At 48.6% G+C, this 24,402-nt stretch overlaps 1 protein-coding gene across 1 annotated transcript in view; it reads left to right on the top strand.

Annotated features, from left to right (window-relative positions):
• LRP4 (LDL receptor related protein 4) overlaps positions 1-24,402 on the top strand; it is a 119,255-nt gene that overhangs the window by 49,585 nt on the left and 45,268 nt on the right. The window contains exons 6-17 of the mRNA XM_038764677.1: positions 1,215-1,343; positions 3,330-3,449; positions 3,590-3,715; positions 7,859-7,984; positions 11,895-12,029; positions 14,892-15,017; positions 16,304-16,534; positions 17,301-17,457; positions 17,690-17,907; positions 18,546-18,722; positions 20,602-20,724; positions 23,947-24,155. Of these exons, the coding sequence (XP_038620605.1) occupies positions 1,215-1,343; positions 3,330-3,449; positions 3,590-3,715; positions 7,859-7,984; positions 11,895-12,029; positions 14,892-15,017; positions 16,304-16,534; positions 17,301-17,457; positions 17,690-17,907; positions 18,546-18,722; positions 20,602-20,724; positions 23,947-24,155 (1,877 nt within the window). The remainder of the gene's footprint in view (positions 1-1,214; positions 1,344-3,329; positions 3,450-3,589; positions 3,716-7,858; positions 7,985-11,894; positions 12,030-14,891; positions 15,018-16,303; positions 16,535-17,300; positions 17,458-17,689; positions 17,908-18,545; positions 18,723-20,601; positions 20,725-23,946; positions 24,156-24,402) is intronic.

The following is a 24,402-nucleotide window of genomic DNA, read 5'->3' as shown; positions in this document are numbered from 1 at the left end:
TTCGAGTTTCTTTTTAGGTTTGTCCACTTCGTGCTGTGTGACCTTGGGCAAGTCACATCACTTCCCTGGACCTCATTTACCTCATCTGTAAAATGTAGGCCTTCCCAGACTGAGCCCCCTCCTTCCTCTCCCCCCGCCTTACCTCCCTCCCCTCCCCACAGCACCTGTATATATGGATATATGTTTGTATGGACTATTACTCTATTTTATTTGTACATATTTATTCTATTTATTTTATTTTGTTAATATGTTTTGTTTTGTTGTCTGTCTCCCCCTTCTAGCCTGCGAACTGTTGTTGGGTAGGGATCGTCTCTATATGTTGCCAACTTGTACTTCCCAAGCGCTTGGTACAGTGCTCTGCACACAGTAAGCGCTCAATAAATACGATTGAGTGAATGAATGAATGTATATATGTATATATGTTTGTACATATTTATTACTCTATTTATTTTACTTGTACATATTCTATTTATTTTATTTCGTTAATATGTTTTGTTGTCTGTCTCCCCCTTCTAGACTGTGAGCCCACTGTTGGGTAGGGACCGTCTCTCTATGTTGCCAACTTGTACTTCCCAAGCGCTTAGTCCAGTGCTCTGCACACAGTAAGCGCTCAACAAATACGATTGAGTGAATGAATGAATGTATATATGTATATATGTTTGTACATATTTATTACTCTATTTTACTTGTACATATTCTATTTATTTTATTTCGTTAAGATGTTTTGTAGTCTGTCTCCCCCTTCTAGACTGTGAGCCCACTGTTGGGTAGGGACCGTCTCTATATGTTGCCAACTTGTACTTCCCAAGCACTTAGTCCAGTGCTCTGCACACAGTAAGCACTCAATAAATCATCATCATCAATCGTATTTATTGAGCGCTTACTATAAATTATAAATACGATTGATTGATTGATTGCAGAGCACTGTAGCAAGCGCTTGGGAAGTACAAGCCGGCAACATAAAGAGACAGTCCCGACCCAACAACGGGCTCGCAGTCTAGAATAATATTCATTCATTCATTCAATCGTATTTCTTGAGCGCTTACTGTGTGCAGAGCGCTGTACTAAGCGCTTGGGAAGTGCAAGTTGGCAACATATATGGCACGTAAATACCACCAAAGGGAAAACCCAAGAGGCCCGTTACCCTGAACTGGGGTGACCGTGCCACCAGAGCCCCCAAAGCTGAGTTTTCTCTCCCCTCCCCGGGCCCCCAGCCTCGGCAGTGCCGGCCCCGCCGTGCAGCTTGGAGGAGTTCCAGTGCGCGTATGGCCGCTGCATCCTGGACATCTACCACTGCGATGGGGACGACGACTGCGGCGACTGGTCTGACGAGTCCGACTGCTGTGAGTGTCCCTTCGGCCGCGGGCCGGGAAAGGCGAGCGAGGAGATGGTGACCGGGAGAGCCAGAAGAGTCGCCCCGGGGACGCGGGGAGGGGACGAGGTTGCCGATTCAAACAAAGCATCGTCGGCTTCCAAGCTCTCATCGTCATCATCTAGACTGTGAGCCCACTGTTGGGTAGGGACCGTCTCTTTATGTTGCCAGCTTGTACTTCCCAAGCGCTTAGTACAGTGCTCTGCACACAGTAAGCGCTCAATAAATACGATTGATTGATTGATTGATCATCAGTGGTCTATATGAGTGCTTTCTGCTTGCAGAGCCCTGCACTAAACACTCGGGAGAATATAATACAGCAGAGAAGCAGCGTGGCGTAGATAAAGCACAGGCCTGGGCGTCGGAAGGTCGTGGGTTCTAATCCCAGCTCCGCCCCTTGTCCGCTGTGTGACCTGGGGCAAGTCACTTCACTTCTCCGGGCAGCAATCAATTAATCGTATTTATTGAGCGCTTACTGTGTGCAGAGCACCGGACTAAGCGCTTGGGAAGTACAAGTTGGCAACATATAGAGACGGTCCCTACCCAACAGCAGGCTCATAGAGAAGCAGCGCGGCTCAGTGGAAAGAGCCCGGGCTTTGGAGTCAGAGGTCATGGGTTCAATTCCCGGCTCTGCCGATTGTCAGCTGGGTGACCTTGCGCAAGTCACTTCGCTTCTCTGGGCCTCAGTTCCCTCATCTGGAAAATGGGGATGAAGACTGGGAGCCCCCTGTGGGACAACCTGATCACCTTGTACCCTCCCCAGCGCTCAGAACAGTGCTTTGCACATAGTAAGCGCTTAATAAATGCCATCATTATTATTATTATTATTATCAGTTGCCTCATTTGTAAAATGGGGATTGGGACTGTGAGCCCCATCTGGGACAGGAACTGTGTCCAACCCGATTTGCTTGTATCCACCCCAGTGCTTAGTACAGTGCCTAGCACATAGTCAGCGCTTAAGAGATACCATAATCATTATTATTAACAGAGGTGATAGACACGTTCCTCGCCCACAACGAGCTTACATTCTAGAGTGGGGGGAACCAGTATTTTTTTTTAAATGGTGTTTAAAGAGAAGCAGAGAAGCAGCGTGGCTCAGTGGAAAGAGCCCGGGCTTTGGAGTCAGAGGTTATGGGTTTGAATCCCAGCTCCGCCACATGTCTGCTGTGTGACCTTGGGCAAGTCACTTAACTTCTCTGAGCCTCAGTTACCTCATCTGTAAAATGGGGATTGACTGTGAGCCCCAAGTGGGACAACCTGATCACCTTGTATCTCCCCCAGCGCTTAGAACAGCGCTTTGCACATAGTAAGCGCTTAACAAATGCCGTCATCGTTATTATTATTATGAACTAATACCGTAATTATTATTTTTCGAGAGGAGTCGAGACCCGTCTGAGCCGTTCCTTTAGAAACGCAGGCGGCGAGCCTCCCTGCCCGTTCTCGATCTTCCGGTCCGACTCCTGGTCCTCATCCATTCCCCTCTCCCCTCTTAACAAATGCCAACATTATTATTATTATTATTATTATTATTATTATTATTATTCATCAATCGTATTTATTGAGCGCTTACTATGTGCAGAGCACTGTACTAAGCACTTGGGAAGTACAAATTGGCAACATCTAGAGACAGTCCCTACCCAACAGTGGGCTCACAGTCTAAAAGGGGGAGACAGAGAACAAAACCAAACATACTAACAAAATGAAATAAATAGAATAGATATGTACAAATAAAATAAATAAATAAATAAATAGAGTAAAAAATATGTACAAACATATATACATATATACAGGTATATATATATTGAGGATTTGTGATGCATCAAGCACTGTACTAAGCGCTGGGATTGGACATTCCTATTCAACAAGCCTCCTGGCACCCTATAGACAAGCAACAGCCGATCAAATGGGGAGCAGGGCGGGCTGCGCCGTCTCCCAACTCACTTCTGCTTTCCTACAGCCTCCCACCAGCCCTGCCGGTCCGGGGAATTCATGTGCGACAGCGGCCTGTGCATCAACGCGGGCTGGCGCTGCGACGGGGACGCTGATTGCGACGACCAGTCCGACGAACGCAACTGCAGTGAGTGGTCGGAGGGTGGGTGGGGAGACGGGCCGAGGAGAAGGTGGGGGGCTCCTTGGGGCACGGATCGGTGACGATTTGATCTCGGGGGGGGCGGCGTGAGGGCCCCCTTCTCGGGTCAGCTCCCCTTCCTTCTCCAGCCACGTCCATGTGCACGGCGGAGCAGTTCCGATGTAAATCCGGCCGCTGCGTCCGTCTTTCTTGGCGCTGCGACGGGGAGGACGACTGCTCAGACAACAGCGACGAGGAGAACTGCGAGAATACAGGTTGGGCCCCACTGCTCTATCCTCCAGCCTCCTCGGACGCCAGGAGACGACCGCTACCTCTTTCCCCATGAGGAAGGGCTCCAAAACTAAACTTACAAGCCTGGATCATTTTCTCCTTTCTACATTTTCGGAGTGAGGAAGTGTCGGAGAGCAGTGATCATCAGTCGACACTCAGACGTATCTTCAGTTGCTACTCGAAATCTCGCTTGCCTGTAGCCTGATTTCCTTCAGGCTCTGAATCATCATCAGTCGTATTTATTGAGCGCTTACTATGTGCAGAGCACTGTACTAAGCACTTGGGAAGTACAAATTGGCAACATATAGAGACGGTCCCTACCCAACAGTGGGCTCACAGTCTAAAATCTGAATCTCCGGGCCGTGCCCGACTTGTTTAACCTTCACCCCGTTCCGGCAACGACCTGAGCCGCTTCCCTCTCTCTCACACTTCTCTCTCACGGGTCCCACGTCCTTTTTTTCAGTGTATTGTTAAGCGCTTACTATGTGTCAAATACTGTTCTAAGCACTGGGGTAGATACAGGTTAATTAGATCGGACACCGTCCCTGTCCTGCATGAGACTTACTAAGTAGGAGGGAAAACAGGTATTAATAATAATAATGTTCATTCATTCATTCAATCGTATGTGAGCCCACTGTTGGGTAGGGACTGTCTCTATATGTTGCCAACTTGTACTTCCCAAGCGCTTAGTACAGTGCTCTGCACACAGTAAGCGCTCAATAAATACGATTGATTGATTGAGCGCTTACTGCGTGCAGAGCACTGTACTAAGCACTTGGGAAGTACAAGTTGGCAACATAAAGAGACGGTCCCTACCCAACAACAGGCTCACAGTCTAGAAGGGGGGGATAATAATAATAATGATAATAATAATGTCAACTTGTACTTCCCAAGCGCTTTAGAACAGTGCTCTGCACACAGTAAGTGCTCAATAAATATGATTGAATGAATGAATGAATGATGGTATTTGTAAAGCGCTTACTATGTGCCAAGCACTGTTCTAATCACCGTGATAGATACAAGGTAATCAGGTTGTCTCACGTGGGGCTCACAGGCGTCATCCCCATTTTACAGATGAGGTAGCTGAGGCCCAGAGAAGTGAAGTGACTTGCCCCAAATCACATACCTGACAAGTGGCAGAGGCGGAATTAGAACCCATGACCTCTGACTCCCAAGCCCGGGCTCTTCCACTTAAGCCACTCTGCTTCTTATCGAGGTGTTGAATCTCCATTTTACGGGTGAGGAAGCTGAGGCACAGAGAGGTTAAGTGGCTAGCCCAGCTTCACACAATAAGCAATTGGCAGTCAGAATTAGAACCCAGGTCCTCTGACTCCTTGTCCCATGCTCTTTCCAGTATTCATTCATTCAATCATATTTATTGAGCGCTTACTGTGTGCAGAGCACTGTACTAAGCGCTTGGGAAGTCCAAGTTGGCAACATCTAGAGACGGTCCGTACCCAACAGCGGGCTCACGGTCTGGAAGGGGGAGACAGAGAACAAAACAAAATAAAATAAATAGAATAAATATGTACAAATAAAACAAATAAATAAATAGAGTAATAGATACGTACAAACATATATACATATATACAGGTATATATACAGTAGGCTATGCTGTTTTCCCCTTTCCCCCTCTGGGCCCATCTCACTCTTTCAGGCTGGAATTGTCCCTCAGAGGAAAATGCAAATGTTTAGACCAATCAATCAGTCAATCAATCAGTGCTATGTATTGAGCATTAACTATTCATTCATTCAATCATATTTATTGAGCGCTTACTGTGTGCAGAGCACTGTACTAAGCGCTTGGGAAGTTCAAGCTGGCAACGTATAGAGACGATCCCTACCCAACGGTGGGCTCACAGTCTAGAAAGGGGAGACAGACAATAAAACAAAACAAAACAAAATAAAATAAATAGAATAAATATGTACAAGTAAAATAAATAAATAGAGTAATAAATATGTACAAACATATATACATATATACAGGTATATATGCAATAGGCCATGCTGTTTCCCCTTTCCCCCTCTGGGCCCATCCCACTCTTTCAGGCTGGAATTGTCCCTCGGAGGAAAACGCAAACGTTTAGGCCAGTCAGTCAATCAATCAGTGCTATGTATTGAGCATTAACCATTCATTCATTCAATTGTATTTATTGAGCGCTTACTGTGTGCAGAGCACTGGACTAAGCGCTTGGGAAGTCCAAGTCGGCAACATCTAGAGACGGTCCCTACCCAACAGCGGGCTCACGGTCTAGAAGGGGGAGACAGACAACAAAACAAAACATATTAACAAAATAAAATAAATAGAATAAATATGTACAAATAAAATTAATAAATGCATAGAGTAATAAATACGTACAAACATATATACAGGTATATATACAGTAGGCTATGCTGTTTTCCCCTTTCCCCCTCTGGGCCCATCCCATTCTTTCAGGCTGGAATTGTCCTTCAGAGGAAAACGCAAACGTTTAGGCCAATCAATCAGTCAATCAATCAATGCTATGTATTGAGCATTAACCATTCATTCATTCAATCGTATTTATTGAGCGCTTACTGTGTGCAGAGCACTGTACTAAGAGCTTGGGAAGTCCAAGTTAGTAACATCTAGAGACGGTCCCTACCCAACAGGGGGTTCACGGTCTAGAAGGGGGGAGACAGACAATAAAACAAAACATATTAACAAAATAAAATAAATAGAATAAATATGTACAAGTAAAATAGAGTAATAAATACGTACAAACATATATACATATATACAGGTGCTATGGGGAGGGGAAGGAAGTAAGGCGGGGGGGATGGGGAGGGGGAGGAGGGGGCGAGGAAGGAGGGGGCAACTATGTGCAGAGCACTGTACTAAGCGCTTGGAAGAGTGCAATACAACAGAGTTGGCAGACAAAATCCCTGCCCACAGGAAGCTCACGGTCTAGAGGAGCAGCATGGCCTAGTGGATAGAGCACAGACCTTGGCGTCAGAAGGTCATGGGTTCTAATCCCGGTTCCACCCCTCTGTCCTCTGTGTGACCTTGGGCAAGTCAGTTCAGTTCTCTGTGCCTCAGTTACCTCATCTGGAAAATGGGGGTTGAGACTGTGAGCCGTACTTGGGACAGGGACTGATTTGTTTGTATCCACCTTAAAACAGTGCCTGGTGCCTAGTGTCTGGTTATGAGAAGCAGCGTGGCTCAGTGGAAAGAGCCCGGGCTTGGGAGTCAGAGGTCATGGGTTCAAATCCTGGCTCTGCCAATTGTCAGCTGTGTGACCTTGGGCAAGTCACTTCACTTCTCTGGGCCTCAGTTACCTCATCTGGAAAATGGGGATGAAGACTGGGAGCCCCCCGTGGGACAACCTGGTCACCTTGTTAACCTCCCCAGCACTTAGAAGAGTGCTTTGCACATAGTAAGCGCTTAATAAAATGCCATTATTATTAGTAGTAGTAGTAGTAGTAAGTGTAGAGAAGCAGCGTGGCTCAGTGGAAAGAGCCTGGGCTTTGGAGTCAGAGGTCATGGGTTCGAATCCTGGCTCTGCCACATGTCTGCTGTGTGACCTTGGGCACGTCACTTAACTTCTCTGAGCCTCAGTTACCTCATCTGTAAAATGGGGATTGACTGTGAGCCCCAAGTGGGACAACTTGATCACCTTGTATCTCCCCCAGCGCTTAGAACAGCGCTTTGCACATAGTAAGCGCTTAATAAAATGCCATTATTATTATTAGTAGTAGTAGTAAGTGTAGAGAAGCAGCATGGCTCAGTGGAAAGAGCCTGGGCTTTGGAGTCAGAGGTCATGGGTTCGAATCCCGGCTCTGCCACATGTCTGCTGTGTGACCTTGGGCACATCACTTAACTTCTCTAAGCCTCACTTACCTCATCTGTAAAATGGGGATTAAGACTGTGAGCCCCCCGTGGGACAACCTGATCACCTTGTATCTCCCCCAACGCTTTGCGCATAGTAAGCGCTTAACAAATGCCGTCATCGTTATTATTATTATGAACTAATACCGTAATTATTATTTTTCGAGAGGAGTCGAGACCCGTCTGAGCGGTTCCTTTAGAAACGCAGGCGGCGAGCCTCCCTGCCCGTGCTCGACCTTCCGGTCCGACTCCTGGTCCTCATCCGTCCCCCTCTCCCCAGGGATCCCCCAGTGTGCCTCCGACCAGTTCCTCTGTGGAAATGGACGCTGCATTGGCCAGAGGAAGCTGTGCAACGGTATCAACGACTGTGCGGACAACAGCGACGAGAGCCCCCAGCAGAACTGCCGTGAGTCACCGGATTGGCGTCGGCCCCAACCTACCTCCTTCCCCTCCCCACAGCACCCGTATATCTGTTTGGACTGCTTGATTCCTCTATTTATTTGACTTGTCCATATTTACCATTCTATTTAATGCGTTAATACTGTGCACCTAGCTTTAGGTCTATTTATTCTGATGACACCTGTCCACGTGTTTTGTTTTGTTATCTGTCTCCCCCTTCTAGCCCGCTGTTGGGTAGGGACCGCCTCTCCATGTCACCGACCCGTCGTCGGGTCGGGGCCGTCTCTAGATGTTGCCCACTTGTACTTCCCACGCGCTTCGTCCCGTGCTCTGCACACTGTAAGCGCTCTGACATTCAGCCCAAATGGCCCAAATGGCCCAAAATGTTTTCAGGAAATAACGTGCAGATGATGAGGTAACTCCTAGGCTGTCAGTAAGACCCTATCTAAAATGCTCGCCGATTAAAACGACAGTCAAGCAGTAGAGTCCGCCGTAAATAAGATGGAGACGTACTCCCAACACTCTAAAAGTGGCAATAAATGCAAACTTGGCTTCCTGTGGCTTTCTAAAGTCTGCTAGACTCTGAGACCATTATGAAGTTTCCAAACATGATTATTAGCCATAGAACTGCAGTTATTAGACTGTGAGCCCACTGTTGGGTAGGGACCGTCTCTCCATGTCGCCGACCCGTCGTCGGGTCGGGGCCGTCTCTAGATGTTGCCCACTTGTACTTCCCACGTGCTTCGTCCAGGGCTCGGCACACAGTGAGCGCTGTGACATTCAACCCAAATGGCCCAAACTGTTTTCAGAAAATTACGTGCAGATGATGAGGTAACTGCCAGGCTATCAGTATCATCATCATCATCATCAATCGTGTTTATTGAGTGCTTAGTGTGTGCAGAGCACTGTACTAAGCGCTTGGGAAGTACAAGTTGGCAACATAGGGAGGGAGACAGTCCCTACCCAACAGAGGGCTCAAAGTCTAAAAGGAGTAGGCCCCTATCTAAAATTCTCGCCGATTAAAATGACAGGCAAGCAGTAGAGTCTGCCGTAAATAAGATAGAGACGTACTGCCAACACTCTAAAGGTGGCAATAAATGGAAACTTGGCTTCCTGTGACTTTCTAAAGTCTGCTAGACTCTGAGACCATTATGAAATTTCCAAACATGATTATTAGCCATAGAACTGCAGTTATTAGACTATGATCCCGCCTTCTAGACTGTGAGCCCGCTGTTGGGTAGGGACCGTCTTTCTATGTTGCCAACCCGTCGTCGGGTCGGGGCCGTCTCTAGGTGTTGCCGATTTGTACTTCCCACGCGCTTCGTCCCGTGCTCTGCACACTGTAAGCGCTGTGACATTCAGCCCAAATGGCCCAAACTGTTTTCAGAAAATTACATGCAGATGATGAGGTAACTGCTAGTCTATCAGTAGGACCCTATCTAAAATGCTCGCCGATTAAAACGACAGGCAAGCAGTAGAGTCCGCCATAAATAAGATAGAGACGTCCTCCCAACACTCTATAAAGGTGGCAATAAATGCAAACTTGGCTTTCTAAAGTCTGCTAGACTCTGAGACCATTATGAAGTTTCCAAACATGATTATTAGCCATAGAACTGCAGTTATTAGACGTCAGCCCACCTTCTAGACTATGAGCCCGCTGTTGGGTTGGGACCGTCTGTCTATGTTGCCGACCCATCGTCGGGTCGGGGCCGTCTCTAGGTGTTGCCCACTTGTACTTCCCACGCGCTTCGTCCAGTGCTCTGCACACTGTAAGCGCTCTGACATTCAGCCCAAATGGCCCAAAATGTTTTCAGAAAATAACATGCAGATGATGAGGTAACTGCTAGGCTATCAGTAGGCCCCTATCTAAAATTCTCGCCGTTTAAAACAACAGTCAAGCAGTAGAGTCCGCCCTAAATAAGATAGAGACGTCCTCCCAACACTCTATAAAGGTGGCAATAAATGCAAACTTGGCTTTCTAAAGTCTGCTAGACTCTGAGACCATTATGAAGTTTCCAAACATGATTATTAGCCATAGAACTGCAGTTATTAGACTGTGAGCCCACCTTCTAGACTGTGAGCCTGCTGTTGGGTAGGGACTGTCTCTCTGTGTCGCCAACCCGTCGTCGGGTCGGGGCCGTCTCTAGATGTTGCCGACTTGTACTTCCCACGCGCTTCGTCTAGTGCTCTGCACACTGTAAGCGCTCTGACATTCAGCCCAAATGGCCCAAACTGTTTTCAGAAAATTACATGCAGATGATGAGGTAACTGCTAGGCTATCAGTAGGACCCTATCTAAAATGCTTGCCGATTAAAACGACAGGCAGGCAGTAGAGTCCGCCGTAAATAAGATAGAGACGTACTCCCAACACTCTAAAGGTGGCAATAATGAATGACCATTATGACCAATAATAATGACCATTATGAAGTTTCCAAACATGATTATTAGCTATAGAACTGCAGTTATTAGACGGTGAGCCCGCCTTCTAGACTGTGAGCCCACTGTTGGGTCGGGACCGTCTCTATATGTTGCCAACTTGGACTTCCCAAGCGCTTACTACAGTGCTCTGCACACAGTAAGTGCTCAATAAATGGGGCTTACAGTCTCAATCCCCATTTTCCAGAGGAGGGAACTGAGGCACAGAAAAGTTAGGTGACTTGCCCAAGGTCATACAGCTGAAAAGTGGCGGAAGCGTGAGCCCGTTGTTGGGTAGGGACTGTCTCTCTCTGTTGCCAAATTGTACTTTCCAAGCGCTTAGTACAGTGCTTTGCACACAGTAAGCGCTCAATAAATACGATTAAATGAATGAATGAATTAGAACCCACAACCTCTGACTCCCAAGCCCATGCTTTTTCCACTGAGCCACGCTGCTTCTTCAATACCATAATTATTATTATAATAATTGTTATTATTATTAGAGAAGCAGTGTGGCTCAGTGGAAAGAGCCTGGGCTTTGGAGTCAGAGGTCATGGGTTCAAATCAATCAATCAATCAGTTGTATTTATTGAGCGCTTGCTGTGTGCAGAGCACTGCACTAAGCGCTTGGGAAGTCCAAGTTGGCAATATATAGAGACGGTCCCTACCCAGCAGCGGGCTCACAGTCTAGAAGGGGGAGACAGAGAACAAAACAAAACATATTAACAAAATAAAATAAATAGAATAGATATGTACAAGTAAAATAAATCCCGGCTCCGCCACTTGTCAGCTGTGTGACTTTGGGCAAGTCACTTCACTTCTCTGGGCCTCAGTTCCCTCATCTGTAAAATGGGGATGAAGGCTGGGAGCCCCACATGGGACAACCTGATCACCTTGTCACCTCCCCAGCGCTTAGAACAGTGCTTTGCCCATAACAAGCGCTTAATAAATGCCATTATTATTATTATTATTAATAATAAATATGATTGAATGAATGAATGAATACGAGTGAATGAATGAAATCCGACCCCGCTTAGAGTGCTCGGAGCTAAAAAGGACTCCTCCTGAGGGGCTCCTGCAATGGCGAGAGCCGTTCTCTAAAGCAGCGAAGCAGCGTGGCTCAGTGGAAAGAGCCCAGGCTTTGGAGTCAGAGGTCATGGGTTCAAATCCCGGCTCCACCGCTTGTCAGCTGTGTGACTTTGGGCACGTCACTTAACTTCTCTGGGCCTCAGTGACCTCATCCGTAAAATGGGGATTAAGACCGTGAGCCCCCCGGGGGACAACCTGATCACCTTGTAACCCCCCCGCCCAGTGCTTAGAACAGTGCTTTGCACATAGTAAGCACTTAATAAATGCCATCGTTATTATTTCCCAAGCGCTTAGTCCAGTGCTCTGCACACAGCAAGCGCTCAATAAATAGGATTGAATGAAGTTGGAATGCTAAGTGGTTTCCGCCGGGACGATGCGGGACTCGGCCCTCTTCTTTGGCTTGGCTGGCACAGGGCCACGGACGGGCGAGGAGAACTGCAACGTCAATAACGGCGGCTGTGCCCAGAAGTGCCACATGGCACGGGGGACGGTGCAGTGCACCTGTCACACTGGCTATCGACTCATGGAAGATGGGCGCGCGTGCCAGGGTAAGTTGAGGGGGGCCTGGGCTGTGGAGAAGGTGGGTGGAAGAAAGAGATGGACGGATGACCGGGAAGCGGCGTGACCCTTTTGGAAAAAGGTCGGGGCCTAAGGGGCAGAGGACTTGTCTGCTGGGTGACCTTGGGCAACTCACTTCACTTCTCTGGGCTTCAGTTAATAATAATAATAATAATAATAATAATAATGGTATTTGTTAAGCGCTTTCCATGTGCCAAGCACTGTTGAAGGTAATCAGGTTGACCCACGTGGGGCTCACAGTCTTCATCCCCATTTTACAGATCCGGGAACTGAGGCACAGAGAAGTTGAGTGACTTTCACTTCTCTGGGCCTCAATAATAATAATAATGGTATTTAAGCGCTTTCCATGTGCCAAGCACTGTTCAAGGTAATCAGGTTGTCCCACCTGGGGCTCACAGTCTTCATCCCCATTTTACAGATGAGGGAACTGAGGCACAGAGAAGTTGAGTGACTTTCACTTCTCTGGGCCTCAATAATAATAATAATGGTATTTAAGCGCTTTCCATGTGCCAAGCACTGTTCAAGGTAATCAGGTTGTCCCACCTGGGGCTCACAGTCTTCATCCCCATTTTACAGATGAGGGAACTGAGGCACAGAGAAGTTGAGTGACTTTCACTTCTCTGGGCCTCAATAATAATAATAATGGTATTTGTTAAGTGCTTTCCATGTGCCAAGCACTGTTCTAAGCACTAGCGGGAACGAGGTAATCAGGTTGTCCCACCTGGGGCTCACAGTCTTCATCCCCATTTTACAGATGAGGGAACTGAGGCACAGAGAAGTTGAGTGACTTTCACTTCTCTGGGCCTCAGTTAATAATAATAATGGTATTTGCTAAGTGCTTTCCATGTGCCAAGCACTGTTCTAAGCACTGGGGGGAACGAGGTAATCAGGTTGTCCCACATGGGGCTCACAATCTTCATCCCCATTTTACAGATGAGGGAACTGAAGCACAGAGAAGTTGAGTGACTTTCACTTCTCTGGGCCTCAGTTATTAATAATAGTAATAATAATAATAATAATGGCATTTGTTAAGCGCTTTCCATGTGCCAAGCACTGTTCTAAGTGCTGGGGGGAACAAGGTAATCAGGTTGTCCCACATGGGGCTCACAGTCTTAATCCCCATTTTACAGATGAGGGAACTGAGGCACAGGGAAGTTGAGTGACATTCACTTCTCTGGGCCTCAATAATAATAATAATAATGGTATTTGTTAAGTGCTTCTTGTGTGCCAAGCACTGTTCTAAGCACTGGGGGGAACAAGGTAATCAGGTTGTCCCATATGGGGCTCACAGTCATAATCCCCATTTAACGAATGAGGTAACTGAGGCACAGAAAAGTTGAGTGACTTTCACTTCTCTGGACCTCAGTTAATAATAATAATAATAATAATGGTATTTGTTAAGCACTTTCCATGTGCCAAGCACTGTTTTAAGCGCTGGGGGGAACAAGATAATCAGGTTGTCCCACATGGGGCTCACAGTCTTAATCCCCATTTTACAGATGAGGGAACTGAGGCACAGGGAAGTTGAGTGACATTCACTTCTCTGGGCCTCAATAATAATAATAATAATGGTATTTGTTAAGTGCTTCTTGTGTGCCAAGCACTGTTCTAAGCACTGGGGGGAACAAGGTAATCAGGTTGTCCCATATGGGGCTCACAGTCATAATCCCCATTTAACGAATGAGGTAACTGAGGCACAGAAAAGTTGAGTGACTTTCACTTCTCTGGACCTCAGTTAATAATAATAATAATAATAATAATGGTATTTGTTAAGCACTTTCCATGTGCCAAGCACTGTTTTAAGCGCTGGGGGGAACAAGATAATCAGGTTGTCCCACATGGGGCTCACAGTCTTAATCCCCATTTTACAGATGAGGTAATGACAAGTGGCAGAGCCGGGATTAGAACCCATGACCTCTGACTCCCAAGCCCGGGCTCTTTCCACTGAGCCATGCTCATCCGCAGAAGTCATTCAATCATATTCATTGAGCGCTCACTGCGTGCAGAGCACCGTACTGAGCGCTTGAATGTGAGCCCTGTGTCGGACCTGATTACCTTAGATCTACCCCAGCTCTTAATGCAGTGCTTGGCACGTAGTAAGCATCATCATCATCATCAATTGTATTTATTGAGCGCTTACTATGTGCAGAGCACTGTAATAAGCGCTTGGGAAGTACAAATTGGCAACATATAGAGACAGTCCCTACCCAACAGTGGGCTCACAGTCTAAAAGGGGGAGACAGAGAACAAAACCAAACATACTAACAAAATAAAATAAATAGAATAAATATGTACAAGTAAAATAAATAAATAAATAGAGTAATAAATATGTACAAACATATATACATATATACAGGTGCTGTGGGGAAGGGAAGGAGGTAAAATGGGGGGGATGGAGAGGGGGACGAGGGGGAGAGGAAGGAAGGGGCTCAGTCTGGGAAGGCCTCCTGGAGGAGGTGAGCTCTCAGCAGGGCCTTGAAGGGAGGAAGAGAGCGAGCTTGGTGGTTGGGCAGAGGGAGGGCATTCCAGGCCCCGGGGAATGACGTGGGCCGGGGGTCGACGGCGGGACAGGCGAGAACGAGGTGAGGAGATTAGCGGCAGAGGAGCGGAGGGTGCGGGCTGGGCTGGAGAAGGAGAGAAGGGAGGTGAGGTAGGAGGGGGCCAGGGGATGGACAGCCTGGAAGCCCAGGGTGAGGAGTTTCTGCCTGATATTTAAGCACTTAAATACCATAAAAAAACGGGAAGGAAGTGATCAGACGAGCGGGCAGGGAATCGGGTTGGGGGGAAAGGGGGAGAGGAGGGTCTCCTGACGCGGGCACTGTCCCTCCCAGATGTGAATGAGTGTGCCGAAGAAGGCTACTGCAGTCAGGGCTGCACCAACAGCGATGGGGCTTTCCAGTGTTGGTGTGAGGCCGGCTACGAACTGAGGCCCGACAGGCGCAGCTGCAAGGCTCTCGGTAAGGACAGCCATTCATTCATTCATTCATTCATTCGTATTTATTGAGCGCTTACTGTGTGCAGAGTGCTGGACTAAGCACTTGGGAAGTCCAAGTTGCCAACGTAGAGAGACAGTCCCTACCCAACAGCGGGCTCACGGTCTAGAAGAGGGAGGCAGGCAACAAAGCAAAACATATAAACCAAATAAAATAGAATAAAATAAAATAGTAATAAATATGTCCAAACATATATACATATATACAGGTGCTGTGGGGAGGGGAAGGAGGTAAGGCGGGGGGGATGGGGACAATCAGTGGTAGTTAGTGAGTGCTTACTATGTACAGAGCACTGTACTTGGTGCTTAGAAGATCACACCACGGCAGATAACTTCCCCGCCCACTTCGGCAGACCATTTCAGAAGAGAGCAGTCTATTGAATCATTTGGGAAAGACAATTTTCTCTAGCTTATCAATTACTAAACCAATTTACTAGACCACATCATGTTTTCTGCCTCTTCAGTACTGTTAGGTGACAGTTTTGCCGCCATTCTCTCTTGGAATAGAGGAGGGACTCTTAGATTTCAGCTTTGGTAGGGCCCTTCACATACGATCCGAACGCAACAGTGTAGACGGATCAGAGCATTCAATCAATCAATCATATTTATTGAGCACTTATTGAGCACCGGACTAAGCGCTTGGGATGTCCAAGTTGGCAACATATAGAGACGGTCCCTACCCAACAGCAGGCTCACAGTCGTAGAAGACCAGAGCGGAGAGGTTCAAGCCCAACAGACTAGCTCTACGATGAGTTCATTCCGCAAAGCAACTCTAGCTTAAATCAGCCCTGACCGTTATTAAAATAAATGAAAGTGTGTGTGTCATCAACTGGCCCCACGGGCAAGGGAGCGGCGGACCCATGCGACGAACTCTTGGCTTTCCTACAAGAAGAGGCTGAGCAGAGAAGGGTCTGGGTTCAAATCCCGGCTCCGCCACTTCTCTGGGCCCCTCTCCTCCTCTGTAAAATGGGGGTTAAGACTGTGAGCCCCAGGTGGGACAGGGACGGTAATCCCATCCGATTAGTTTGTGTCCACCCTGGTGCTTGGCATGTAGTAAGTGCTAAACAAATAACATAAAAAACAACCGCGGTTTCAGTCGCCGAGGGATAGGGGAAGGTCGGAGGGAGACGGACCACTCTGTGATGGAGGAGGGCATCCCCAGGAGAAGATACGGGGTTCCCACCCTGGGAATGGGAATGGCCCTCCCGTGGAGAGGAAGCGGGAATTTGAGTGGACGGTTGACTCCCTCAGGGCCAGAGCCCGTGCTGCTCTTCGCCAATCGGATCGACATCAGGCAGGTGCTGCCGCACCGCTCCGAGTACACGCTGCTGCTCAACAACCTGGAGAACGCCATCGCCCTCGACTTCCACCACCGGCGCGAGCTCGTCTTCTGGTCGGACGTCACTCTTGACCGGATCCTTCGGGCCAACCTCAACGGCAGCAACGTGGAGGAAGTGGTGTCCACTGGGCTGGAGAGCCCAGGTACCGAGTGGGAAGCCTTAGGAAAGGGGCTGCAGGTGGGGAAACGCCAGGGGAGGAGGGCCGGAAGCTAAGGGAAAATGACTTGGGGAGGATAATACTACTACTACTACTACTAATAATAATAATAATGGCATTTATTAATATCTGCAAAGCACTGTTCTAAGCGTAGTTCATTCATTCATTCATTCAATCGTATTTATTGAGCACTTACTGTGTGCAGAGCACTGTACTAAGCGCTTGGGAAGTACAGGTTGGCAACATATAGACTGTGAGCCCACTGTTGGGTAGGGACCGTCTCTATATGTTGCCAACTTGTACTTCCCAAGCACTTAGTACAGTGCTCTGCACACAGTAAGTGCTCAATAAATACGATTGATTGATTGATATAGAGACGGTCCCCACCCAGCAGTGGGCTCACAGGCTAGAAGGGGGAGACACAGAACAAAACAACACATATTAACAAAATAAAATAAATAGAATAAATATGTACGAATAAAATAGAGTAATAAATCCGTACAAACATATATATATATATATATAGGTGCTGTGGGGAGGGGAAGGAGGTAAGGCAGAGGGGAGGAGGGGGAGAGGAAGGAGGGAGCTCATTCATTCATTCAATCGCATTTATCGTAGTTCTAAGGAGGACGCGTTGTAGAGTGTGTCCGGGGAGTCCGGGGCCAGGATTGGGTCTGCGACCGGGATAGAAACGTGAAAACTCGGTATTCCGGCACTAAAGCTCTCACTCCGTCCGTCTCTTTCCCTCGAGGGGGTCTGGCTGTGGACTGGCTTCATGACAAACTCTACTGGACCGACTCGGGGACCTCCCGGATTGAAGTGGCCAACTTAGATGGTGCCCACCGGAAGGTGCTCCTTTGGCAGAACCTGGAAAAGCCCCGTGCCATCGCCTTGCATCCCATGCAGGGGTGAGTGAGACCCCTGACCGGTCACGATAGACGCCTCAGTGGGTCACACAGGCCTGTGGCACCGAACAAATGTTAATGTCGCCTCGCACTCCCCAGACTTTACTCCCAACCGCCATACCGAATCCCGTGCTTCAGGGCTGCTCTGGGATCCACCTGTCTCCCCGAAAACTTGGTCCGGGGGCCCTTTCCCATTCTCAGGCTTCTCTCTTCTTTTCCCCTTGCCTCTCTTTAGTACCATTTACTGGACAGACTGGGGCAACACCCCCCGCATAGAGGCCTCCAGCATGGACGGCTCGGGTCGACGCGTCATTGCCGACACGCACCTGTTCTGGCCCAACGGGCTCACCATTGACTATGCGGGGCATCGCATGTACTGGGTGGATGCCAAGCACCACGTCATCGAGCGGGCTGACCTGGACGGGAGCAACCGCAAGGCCGTCATCAGCCAGGGTAATGCCCGCCTGGCTTAGGCTTTCCTTTGCCCCGCCCTGCATCTTTGGTCCGCGACCCCCAGCCCACGTCTTCCCTCGGGCCTGGAATGCCCTCCCTCTGCCCATCCGCCAAGCTAGCTCTCTTCCTCCCTTCAAGGCTCTACTGAGAGCTCACCTCCTCCAGGAGGCCTTCCCACACTGAGCCCCTTCCTTCCTCTCCCCCTTGTCCCCCTCTCCATCCCCCCCATCTTACCTCCTTCCCTTCCCCACAGCACCTGTATATATGTATATATGTTTGTACAGATTTATTACTCTATTTATTTTACTTGTACATATCTATTCTATTTTATTTTGTTAGTATGTTTGGTTTTGTCTCCCCCTTTTAGACTGTGAGCCCACTGTTGGGTAGGGACTGTCCCTATATGTTGCCAATTTGTACTTCCCAAGCGCTTAGTACAGTGCTCTGCACACAGTAAGCGCTCAATAAATGCTATTGATGATGATGACGTGACCTCTCCCCGGGTCCCAGGGGATAGGAAGCTTCAGACGGGGCGGAAGCCTCGATGGCTTTTCGCTTAGACTTCGCTGTTCGCGGGCCCTGGGAGCAACCAGGAGCTGGCGAGAGCGAGACTCAGGGCATTTTGCGGTTCTCCACAGGCCTCCCGCACCCCTTTGCCATCACGGTCTTTGAGGACAGCCTGTACTGGACGGATTGGCACACCAAAAGCATCAACAGTGCCAATAAGTTCACCGGCAAGAATCAGGAGATCATCCGCAACAAACTTCATTTCCCCATGGACATCCACACCCTGCACCCCCAGCGCCAGCCGGCAGGTAACCGCCCACCTGGCAGTTAAGTAGGCAGCCAAGCCGTGCCCCCGTTTAGGACGGTCCCCAGAACCTGTCGAGTCTTCCCCGCATCCTCCTGGGGCCCATTTTTGTGAGCGAAAACCTACGATTGAGGCACTTTTGGGACAATCCTCCCCTCTACTGGTCCCCGAAAGCAGAGCAATCCGGGTAACTGAGGCCTCTCGATAAAATCGCTGAGTTGGAAGAAACCAAAACAGGTCAACTGGTCCCGTCTCCCTCCTTTAAACATTGCATTTTTAACGATTCCCAGGGATGGAGACACTGAAACCTTCTTCGGTCACGTGTTCCGGTCTTCAATCTCCTCTTTGGCCTAAAAGTTATCCAGTCCCTCGAGCACCGTCCCGCTGTAAATTGAGTCCATTTTCTCCACTTCTCGCTCATTAGGGTGGATGGGCTCTCCGTCTGATTCTACCCTAATATTAACTATTCCCAGACTGAGCCTCCTCCTTCCTCTTCCCCACCCCGTCCCCCCCACCGTACCTCCTTCCCCTCCCCACAGCACCTGTATATATGTATAATGTTTGTACATATTTATTACTCTATTTATTCTATTTATTTTAGTTTGTTAATATGTTTTGTTTTGTTGTCTGTCTCCCCCTTCTAGACTGTGAGCCGTCTCCTTCCTCTCCTCCTCTTCCCCCACCCCGTCCCCCCCACCTTACCTCCTTCCCCTCCCCACAGCACCTGTATATATGTATATATGTTTGTACAGATTTATTACTCTATTTATTCTATTTATTTTATTTTGTTAATATGTTTTGTTTTGTTGTCTGTCTCCCCCTTCTAGACTGTGAGCCCCCTCCTTCCTCTCCCCCTCTTCCCTCTCCCCGTCCCCCCCGGCCTTCCCTCCTTCCCCTCCCCACAGCACCTGTATATATGTATATATGTTTGTACAGATTTATTACTCTATTTATTCTCTTTATTTTATTTTGTTAATATGTTTTGTTTTGTTGTCTGTCTCCCCCTTCTAGACGGTGAGCCCCCTCCTCCCTCTCCCCCTCTTCCCCCTCCCCATCCCCCCTCCTTACCTCCTTCCCCTCCCCACAGCACCTGTATATATGTATATATGTTTGTACAGATTTATTACTCTATTTATTCTATTTATTTTATTTTGTTAATAATAATAATAATTTTGTTAATATGTTTTGTTTTGTTGTCTGTTTCCCCCTTCTAGACTGTGAGCCCCCTCCTTCCTCTCCCCCTCTCCATCCCCCTGCCTTACCTCCTTCCCTTCCCCACAGCACCTGTATATATGTATATATGTATGTACGTATTTATTACTCTATTTATTTATTTTACTTCTACCTATCTATTCTATTTATTTTATTTTGTTAATATGTTTGGTTTTGTTCTCCCTCTCCCCCTTCTAGACTGTGAGCCCACTGTTGGATAGGGACCGTCTCTCTATGTTGCCAACTTGGACTTCCCAAGCGCTTAGTCCAGTGCTCCGCACACAGTAAGCGCTCAATAAATACGATTGATTGATTGATTGATTCCCAAGCGCTTAGTCCAGTGCTCTGCACACAGTAAGCGCTCAATAAATACGATTGATTGATTCCCAAGCGCTTAGTCCAGTGCTCTGCACACAGTAAGCACTCTATAAATACAATTGATTGATTGATTGATTGATATTGATTGGGTAGGGACCATCTCTATATGTTGCCAACGTGGGCTTCCCAAGCGCTTGGTACAGTGTTCTGCACACAGGAAGCGCTCAATAAATACGATTGAATGAATGAATGAACCATTCCCGCCATCCTTCCCCGCCGCGTCCGCCGCCCATCTGTCCAGCCTCTGGCCTTATGTGCGGCTTTTTTTTTTTTGCTGGGGGCTATTTGAGCAGGGAGAAATCGCTGTGGGAACAACAATGGGGGCTGCACCCACCTTTGCCTGCCAAGCGGGCAGAACTACAGCTGCGCCTGCCCCACCGGCTTCCGCAAGATCAGCAGCCAAGCCTGTGCCCAGAGTAAGTCGGGGTCCGGGGGCATCCCGCCTCCTCCGTGCCGCCTGTCCGGTCAGGGCTTCTCTTGGGGATGGGATTGAGGCGGAGGAACTACAAATACTCCCTGGAGAGCGCCAGAGGAAAGGGAAGCGGGAAACACCGGATTTCCAGATAAGGCCCAGATTTCCACTGCCGAACAGGGACCTCGCCCTGGGGAATAATGTTTGTCGAGAAGCGGCGTGGCCTAATGGGAAGCGCATGAGCCTGGGAGTTGGAGAACCTGGGTTCTAATCCCGTCTCTGCCACATTGCCTGCTCCGTGACCTTGGGCGAGTCACTGCTCAATTCCCTCATCGGCAGGATGGGGACTCGATCCCCGTTCTGCCTCCTACTTAGACTGTGAGCCCCTTGTGGGATCTGATGATCTCATATCAACCACAGCGCTTAGTGGAAATAACAATAATAATAATAATGATGGCATTTATGAAGCGCTTACTATGTGCAAAGCACTGTTCTAAGCGCTGGGGATGTTACAAGGTGAACAGGTTGTCCCACGTGGGGCTCACAGTCTCAATCCACATTTTACAGATGAGGGAACTGAGGCACAGAGAAGTTAAGTGACTTGCCCAAAGTCACACAGCTGACAATTGGCAAGAGCCTGGGCTTTGGAGTCAGAGGTCATGGGTTCAAACCCCAGCTCTGCCAATTGGCAGCTGGGTGACTTTGGGGAAGTCACTTCACTTCTCTGGGCCTCAGTTCCCTCATTGGTAAAATGGGGATGAAGACTGTGGGCCCCCCTGGGGCAACCTGATCACCTTGTCACCTCCCCAGCACTTAGAACAGTGCTTTGCACATAGTAAGCGCTTAATAAATGCCATCATTATCATTATTATTTGGAGTCAGAGGTCATGGGTTCAAACCCCAGCTCTACCACTTGGCAGCTGGGTGACTTTGGGCAAGTCACTTCACTCCTCTGGGCCTCAGTTCCCTCATCTGTAAAATGGGGATGAAGACTGTGGGCCCCCCTGGGGCAACCTGATCACCTTGTCACCTCCCCAGTGCTTAGAACAGTGCTTTGCACATAGTAAGCGCTTAATAAATTCCATCATTATTATTATTATTACAGTGCTTGGCACATAGTAAGCACTTAACAAATACCACTGTTAGTATTAGGTAACAACTAAGTAGCACCCTCTAGCTTAGCCTCTCTTGGGACTACATGTTTATTCATAGTCTGTGACCCTCCTCTGCTATGAATCCCAGAGGTGATGATCAAAACTGGAGGCGAAACTTCTCTGAGCAGTTACTTCCACCAGACCATCTATCAGTGATGTTTATTGAGCACGTACTACGTGCAGAGCGCTAAGAGTTTGGGAGAGTATGACAGAGACACATTCCCTGTCTACAGGGCGCTTACAGTCTGGAGAAATGGCAATCAAACCAGATTCATAAACGTCTACCAACTCTGTTATATTGTATAATGATAATAATGATGGCATTTGTTAAGCGCTTACTATGTGCAAAGCACTGTTCTGAGCACTGGGGAGAATACAAGGTGATCAGGTTGTCCCCCGTGGGGCTCACGGTCTTCATCCCCATTTTACAGATGAGGGAACTGAGGCCCAGAGAAGTGAAGTGACTTACCCAAAGTCACACAGCTGACAAGCGGCAGAGCCGGGATTTGAACTCACGACCTCTGACTCCTGAGCCCGTGCTCTTTCCACTTCCAAGTGCTTACTCCTGGGCTCTGTGCAAAGTAAGCGCTCAGTAAATACCATTGATGGATATACAGGGCCTCCCCCTGGTATTCCAGGGAAGTGTCATCCCCTCCCTATCCCAGAATATGGCATCCCTGAGGGGCCCACGATGAGCACAGAATCCTAGAGAGGGAGCACCATTCATTCATTCATTCAATCAATCCTATTTATTGAGTGCTTACTGTGTGCAGAGCACTGTACTAAGCGCTTGGGAAGTACAAGTTGGCAACAGTGGCAGCACCACTGGTCTTGCTACCTAATCCAGCGCTTAGAACAGCGCTTTGCACATAGTAAGCACTTAATAAATGCCATCATTATTAATCATTAGTGGAGGCAGACTGGACTCTGGAATATATGGGCCTTGTCCAGGGGCTAGACTGAGCGAGGAGAGCAGCGTACTGTTTCAAGCGCTTAGTACAGTGCTCTGCACACAGTAAGCGCTCAATAAATACGATTGAATGAATGAATGGATTAAGAGGGGCCAGAGCATCGGTGCGTTTTATGTAAATTATTCCCGATACCTGATGGGGTCCCCAGCTAGAGCCAGGCATGTTTGGGGAGATGAAATCAATTAATCAATCAATCGTATTTATTGGGCATTTACTGTGTGCAGAGCACTGTACTAAGCGCTTGGGAAGTACAAGTTGGCAACATATAGAGACAGTCCCTACCCAACAGTGGGCTCACAGTCTAAAAGAAAGGACCGCCTCTAAAATCAGTCAATCAGTGGTGTTCATTGAGCCCTTAATGTGTGCAGAGCCTGGGCTGGGAGGAAAGGAGGCAATTAGCTGGGAGAGGGTGGGACTGGAGAGAAGATGCCTCTTCCAGGCAAAGTTGCAGCGGGGGAAAATTCCCCACCTCTCCCTGGGAAGCCAGTAGATAAGCTGGAGCTTTCTGTTGAGGAGCAGAAGGAAGGAACCAGAGGGGAAGCTCGGAACTAGATCCAGAAGCAGGGGGAAGTCAGAAAATCAATCAATCATATTTATTGAGCGCTTATTATGTGCAGAGCACTGTACTAAGCGCTTGGGAAGTACAAATTGGCAACATATAGAGACAGTCCCCACCCAACAGTGGGCTCACAGTCTAAAAAGAGTTTCGGGGGAGCTGGAGGAGGCCCATCAGGGCACTGGGGCGGAGAAGGGGAAGTAGGGGGATGACAGAGGAAAGAGAAGGCAGTGATAAAAGATCAAAAAGGCCGACGGAGCCTTTGGTCAGCACCCTGTTCAGCCAGCTTGCCCCACCCAGTCCCAAAATCTCACTCCAGCGGCTCTTGGGCCTCCGGTTCTGTCTCTCCGACCACCAGAGCCATTCAAGCCAAAGGGTGGGAGAGGCTCTCAGGGCTGGGAGCAGTAGGGAGGAGCGAGGAGAAGGACGCGAGGCCCGGGTGGGAAACCCAGCCGAGCCGGATGTCACGCAGGTGATGGTCTGTGTCTGTCACCGTGTTGTTGGATTTAGAGAATTAAAAGAAGACCCTTTCGGCCTTTGATCAGGTCTTGACAAGTTCCTGCTTTTTGCCCGAAGGATGGACATCCGTCGGATCAGCTTCGACACGGAGGACCTGTCCGACGACGTCATCCCGTTGGCCGACGTGCGCAGCGCCGTGGCCCTGGACTGGGACTCCCGCGACGACTCTGTCTACTGGACCGACGTCAGCACTGACACAATCAGCCGGGCCAAGTGGGATGGAACAGGACAGGAGGTACGGCTCGGGACAGACGGGATGCCCCCTTTTTTTTAACCTCCTCTCCTAGAGTGAAAAGGCCTTTCTGGACACATTTTCACTGTAGGCCAGAGGAGAGCGATTGTTTGAATCCATGGACCACGTACCAAATTTCTAAGTGGCTGCGGGTTAGCCAGTGATGAAAAACTGAAGGGAGAAGGGAGCATTTCACCAGCAGAAGTGAGGCCACTTGGGGTCCTGGGGTCGGCTCCAGGCCAGCCGGGGA

The sequence above is a fragment of the Tachyglossus aculeatus genome, chromosome 22 (genome assembly GCF_015852505.1).
Source record: "Tachyglossus aculeatus isolate mTacAcu1 chromosome 22, mTacAcu1.pri, whole genome shotgun sequence".
Taxonomy (NCBI): Eukaryota; Metazoa; Chordata; class Mammalia; order Monotremata; family Tachyglossidae; genus Tachyglossus; species Tachyglossus aculeatus.
The sequence above is the reverse complement of the archived record's forward strand: the minus strand, read 5'-3'. Positions and strand labels throughout refer to the sequence as shown.